Raw genomic sequence first — 5,984 nt, 5'->3', positions numbered from 1 at the left:
GAATGTTTTTAGCCTTTGTTTTTCAAATAAACCTTTATGTTGCACATTTACATAACTGAAGTAGCTTTTTTGATGGGAAAAATGCCATCTCAGATAAGCGTGGGGTGCAGCACAGACTGGCATGGCACAAATTGTTGTAGTGCAAGGTCTCCACCCCCCTGGCACGGTGGGCTCCAGCCCAACACACAGCACATGGGGTTGCACGTTTTTCCACCCCCTTTAACCTGTCTACTGAGATCACCCATGCTAATGCCACCCAAGGGATGGATTTTGGTAACTCGTCTAAGATCACAGCAAGCAGGAGGCACCCAGGCTTTAAAAAAGCCGGCGAAGCGCTGTGGCACTGGCAACGTGCAGCTAAACCGGCATCGCTGGAGACATGCCATGAGAGGTGACAGTCACATCTGCTTCCCTCCAGCATTTCAGTAACCCCTAATGCCCCCTTCCCCAACAGACTAAATGCTGTACAGTTTATTTTGGGGACTAATCTTTACAAATCAGCCAAAGATGAGAGGTTTCCCCTCAGGTGGCAGAGGAGCGAGAGAAGAAAAAAACTGTACTGACTATTGGTCCACTTACATCATTGGGAATAGTAAGTTCATGGGAACTGGTTGGAGTAGTGGCATCCAGTCCTATTCAGGGGACAGAGGGAAAATGTTACGCCAGTTTGTAAGAAGGGTAAGACACAACAAATGATATTTTAAAGAAGAAAGCATACAGAAAGAAGGAAAAACAAAAAATAAAGAGGAGCAAAGAAAATAAGAGAACTGCTAGCAAAACAGAAAAGAAAGCAAGAGATGCAAAACTCAGACAGCTTGACTAATTGTAAATGAGTCTTGTCTTAATTAACCTTTAACCCACCAAAGCAACAAATGTCATATGAGATTCCACAGGGTCATAAAAAGCTTCTAGAAAATGAAGGGTTTCCCCTAAAAATAGTCTCTGAAGTTTGTTCCAAACACATCAATTGAGAAATTAATGGATGGCTGAAGTTTGACCTGTCTACCCAGAGTTCTAGAATACGGAGAATAAATGTGGACGTCAAACGAACAATTAGAAGAACAAAATACACAGATATGAAAAAGAAAAACCCGTAATTAAAATAAGGATGAAGAAATTAACCTAGGAAAATTTGGAAATTATATGTGGGATTAGTTGCTGAAGAAATCTTGGGAAGGGTAGTTTTTGAAGGGAGATGTACAAAATACTCTACACTGCATACATTTGTTTGTAAATTGGGTGGACAAAAGGAAGATGCTGAGGAAAAATGGAATTACTACTCTAACATACAGTAACATTACAGAAACGTACATCTCACAAATATAACCAGGAAAAGATTAAGGAGCAGCATGTTAATGATAAGAATCGGGAAAATGTAAAGCTAGGAAAGGTAATTTAGTACTACTTGTAGATATTTTATCAGATACATCACGAAGAAACAAAAGTATATTTTGGATATCATTTATCTTTCTCTCCTTTTCTCTTTTTTCTTTGGTGTTTATTATTCTTCTTATTATTGTAAAGATATGCCAAAAATACTCATTTCCAACTAGAAAAGAAATACTCTTAAGAAAGAGTTACTCACCTACGTTTTACTTATGTTTACATTCAATTAAGAGTTGCATATGCTTATTTTACACTGAATGTAAAGCAATCCAGCTGCTCACAGATTTTTGATGTATGTGATAAAATGTTATTAGCCATACAAAGCATGTACCAGTACCTATGTACTTCTGTTCTGTGAAGTTTTTAAATGCCAAGCAGGTATGTAGTGAAGTACAGTAAAAATGCTTTATTGCAGTGTTAATAGACTTCTCGCTCTTGAATCAAAAATTCAGCTTCAGCTTTAGTAAGCATGGTCCAAATTTGCAGTCCTTAATTTAACTACATTTCCATTGCATTTTGTATCTCTGTCTGCATATCCAGGAGGAAGAGAGGCACTTGTCCCAGCAACGATGATTACAGACGCTCTCAAGACATATGGCTCTGCAAGGAGCCTGACTTTCAGCATGCTGTGATTTCTTTAATCGGTATTTCTGTACTGCGATTACCTACTGTTTTCTTATGTTTGCTTCTTTCTGAACCATGTTACCAAACTGCAAATTTAGCAAGATGCACGCCCAAGTACTTCACTTGGGACCAACTAGTACATACTGTATGGTCCGTAATAACTTTACAAGGGCTGAACAAAAGAAACTCAGGGGTTTTAGCTGATGGCACAAATGAAGCAGTTCTGATTAAATAAATGTAACAAACAAAGCACGTTTTAGTAATGATGAAAGGAACTGTAACAGAGGCATGGGGAGGGGGCAGGGGGGAAGAACAGATTAATGTGTAAAAACAGAAGGATCGCTGGTCATTGACCACATTTATTATTAAAATGATGTAATGACCACGGGAAACAAAGCTGTTAAGAAGAAGGACATCCCCAGGGGGTCATGGGTACGTACCAGGGAAACCAGGGGTGGTCTGCCCAAGGGGAGTAAAGGGGGGATGCTGCATAGCCAACTGGTGAAGCTTGGTCAACTGCAGGGCAGGATGGGAAATTAGAACTAACCAATCAAATGGAATTATTTCAGAGCAGAGAAACCATCTTATATGTTCTAAAACTGGATTAATTAAAATTATATTGAAAAAAAAAGAGGTTTAATCATTCATTCTAATCTACCTTAGAGAAAAAAAACCCAACTCAAACTGGTTATAAATGACATCTCTACTGTTATTACATGTAATGGCTATTGTTAATATTAACTAATCACTGTAGAATTACATATTAAAAGAACTCAAATATATCACATGCAAAGAAAGACCAAGGTAATTGTCATTTGTTCCTGGGCCATTGTACTTTCTAGCAATTATTAGGAAAGGTAGGAGATGCAGCTGAGCTAACACATAGCTCTACAGTGTGTGTTGTTCAGGAAAAGTGTCCTTAGGCCACGTCCTTATTGGTAACTGTAGAAAGCAAATGTTGCCCAGAACAAATAGGAGGCAGAGGATGAAAAAGGGAGTAATTTACACACGCAGGACTCACGTCTGGATGAGGGATGGCATACTGCCCCTGAATCGTGAACGCCTGAAAACAACAAGCACAGTTAAGACACAGGTCAGTCAGGTGGGACAAGCAACGTTCCTGTTTCCATCAGAAAAGCTCCTCCTGGCTCCCCACGTGAATGCCACCCACATCGCTTTCAATGCCAAGTGAAGCTTAATTGTCTTGTGCTGCTTGATAAGGCTTGGCATGGGACAGAAAGATCTTAGTGAGGGTGCCCATGCACACCTTGCAAGCAGAGGATGCCAACAGCCACTGCCCAAGCTCTGGTGACCTCAGTCCTCAGGTTTCTTCTTCAGCCTAGTTCTGTCTGCTGGAACAGAGCTGGGGACACCACCGGGACTGAGGAGCATGGGGGGCGGCCCCTTCCCCTCCCTGCTGCCCCATCCACCAGTGCCACTGATGCGCACAGGGAGATGCTGGGGCAGCATGGATGGGGCAGACCCTCCCGGGGCATGTGCTACCCTGACATCCAACCCCTGACTGCCAAGAGCAGCTTTGAGCCACCTCTTCTGCCTACTGACAGCCACAGATGCTAAATGCCAGCAAGTGCCTCGGTGCACCCCATGGGCCTTGTGCAACAGGCTCGCAAGGGGAGTGAGCATGTGTTCTGGACAGCAGCCTGTCCTGCAGTGCCTGGGCACGGGGCCAGCTTGCCAGTTTGGAGACAGAAGCATGGTGGAGACCCCCGGCGTGGCTGCCTCATCTTCCACAAGAAGCCAAATATCTCCCTGACAAATCCAGCCTCTGTGCACCAGAAGAACAGTGCAAGGGGTATAGTTTCTGGCATCACTCCTGGCAGCACTGGGGTGAAGTGGGGGAAGCAAAAAAAAAAGCATGCGAGCAAAGAGGGATACAGTGGCACGTCTGGCACCAGTTAGCATGGCCCTTTGTCTCTCCTGCTGGCTCTGTTCAACCCTCTGTAATGGCTACAAAAAAAAAAAAAAAAAACCCAACCAAAACTATAAAGAGTTTATAATTTTCTATTATATCCTGTAGGGCTTTTCTGAACACAGCAGCACCTCAGAAAAATTTTAATGTGCTTGTGCTTAGATAGGCAGGAAAGCAGAAGGACAAATTACATTGTATAAATATTTGTAGTGGGAGAATTATAAACAGGAACAGAGCTGATTAGCTTAGTTTGCAAAATGCTTATTTGACAAAAGGCCTCTTAGAAAGTAATGAATCCTCTGCAAATGATAAAACAATTCGTTTAATGGAGCTCGGATATTAAAACCTTTAATGCCCCAACTGCTTAATGCACATTTCCGCAGCAGAATCTCTCTTCTGGAGAAGAAACATTTCATTTAGTTTTTAAATTAGTTATAAAGCAAGGCCTCAATCTGGCAAACATTATGCACAAGAGCAGTTTTCAGGCAGAAGTGTGTGTGGCTGGGCTCAGTGGGATGCTCATGGGCACGCATACTCACGTGCATCTACAGGGGGTGGCCGTTACAGATGGCTTACGAATGGCAAGAAAAGGTTCAAAACAGGAGATCTTAAGCAAGCACATATTCAAGCAAGCAAAGCATGTGTTCAGGTGTTTTACCAAATGAAGACAACCTTAAGGACATGCACTGCTTTGCTGAGGAGGGGGGTTCTGTTTGTAGCCAAGCATCCGGAGTAGCCTCAGGTTGATTATAGCTGGAAAACGGTGCTGGGCAGGGGTAAGCAAACAGTGGGTTTGGAAACCATGCTTTGGTCTCCGAGCCTCTGTGCTGGATCACACGTGCCCCTTCTGACCTTGGCTTTACTTCAAACCCAGCTGAGAGAACACCTTTTACAGGGATGCTTCCCTAGCAGTGGCCTGCAAACCAGCAAGAAACCACTGCAAAAAAATTACTAGCGAATGTAACAGAAGTCACCCCTTTCGTCATCACTCCGCTCCCTCATAGTCCCATGTATACACACGAGGTAGCAAAACAAGGGAAAAATGCCAAAAATAATGAACATTCAGAGCTCAGGCTAGCTTTTAATTTCATTGCCAATGAAAACCGTCAAAGCAGCCTGGACAAGATGTGTCTTGAATTCTTTTTTCCCCAGTTTAAAAAAAAAAAAAAAAAATAAAAGCTCTTAAATTCTTAAGATCCCAACAGGTCATCTGCTTGATTTAGGTTGAGAAAAATTCCTTGACTGCTTTACCCCTTGGCAGAGGAGCTGTACCCTTCTGTGGCTGAGGCAGACTAAGTACAAGCCTGGCAAAGGCCTCTGAGACATCTGCACTGTGGCGTTTCACTGGGGACATGAGCTATGGGTCTGCCCCCATCAACGTCAAGGGCAACTTTCCTACTGACATACCGACAACCTCCCTCGATTTAAACCATACACTGCTATGAGACATAAAGCAAAGCTGTACCCTGTGAGTAGCCATCTAAACAGCAATGTAGCACAGTGGGTAGAAATTTCCAATCTGTTTTCAACAGGTAGGAATGCTGGATTTTTTTTTTTTAAACCACTGCATATGCTAAATACTGGTGAGGGCCAGAGTGGGGCAGGACAGCGTTCAGCTTCCTGTAAGTTCTGTCATGCAATACTGTATCGAAGAAGCACAAGAGAATTAAGAGCAATATTTAAAGCAGAAGAACCCCAAGTTGTTAAGCAAAACCAGAAATTTGATTTAGCTACTGTTTCTTGATATGCAAGCATTAAACAAACCAAAACCTTTCAAGATACCCATAATGCAATCTAGAATGGAAAAATAACTTGTGGTAGCGTAGCGAAACGGTTGGATGGAATTAACACTGCTGATTAACATTTTATTTTCAGTATTAATTTCCACTTATGAAACCTGGTTAAAGCATCTTTCCATACTGACCCCCGAACACACTTCAAGCATTTTCTTACAAAGTCTGCTTAGTCAGCACACGCAGAAATTCAAAGCACACAGAAAGTGTCTGTCTCTTACACTCTTCCTCACATCAACAAGGTTGCATTA

The 5,984-nt window shown here is 42.4% G+C and overlaps 1 protein-coding gene across 1 annotated transcript in view; it reads right to left on the bottom strand.

Moving 5' to 3' along the window:
* The window catches only part of LOC104515407 (poly(rC)-binding protein 3-like), a gene marked incomplete at its 5' end in the record, with an annotated part of 19,469 nt that extends 16,396 nt beyond the window's left edge, over positions 1–3,073 (bottom strand). Inside the window, 3 exons of the mRNA XM_010159365.1 lie at positions 580–632; positions 2,451–2,526; positions 3,032–3,073. Of these exons, the coding sequence (XP_010157667.1) occupies positions 580–632; positions 2,451–2,526; positions 3,032–3,073 (171 nt within the window). The remainder of the gene's footprint in view (positions 1–579; positions 633–2,450; positions 2,527–3,031) is intronic.
* Positions 3,074–5,984: the final 2,911 nt, after the last annotated feature.

Source organism: Eurypyga helias, unplaced genomic scaffold (genome assembly GCF_000690775.1).
Source record: "Eurypyga helias isolate BGI_N326 unplaced genomic scaffold, ASM69077v1 scaffold37510, whole genome shotgun sequence".
NCBI classification, from domain to species: domain Eukaryota; kingdom Metazoa; phylum Chordata; class Aves; order Eurypygiformes; family Eurypygidae; genus Eurypyga; species Eurypyga helias.
This window is presented reverse-complemented; position numbering and strand designations above follow the sequence as displayed.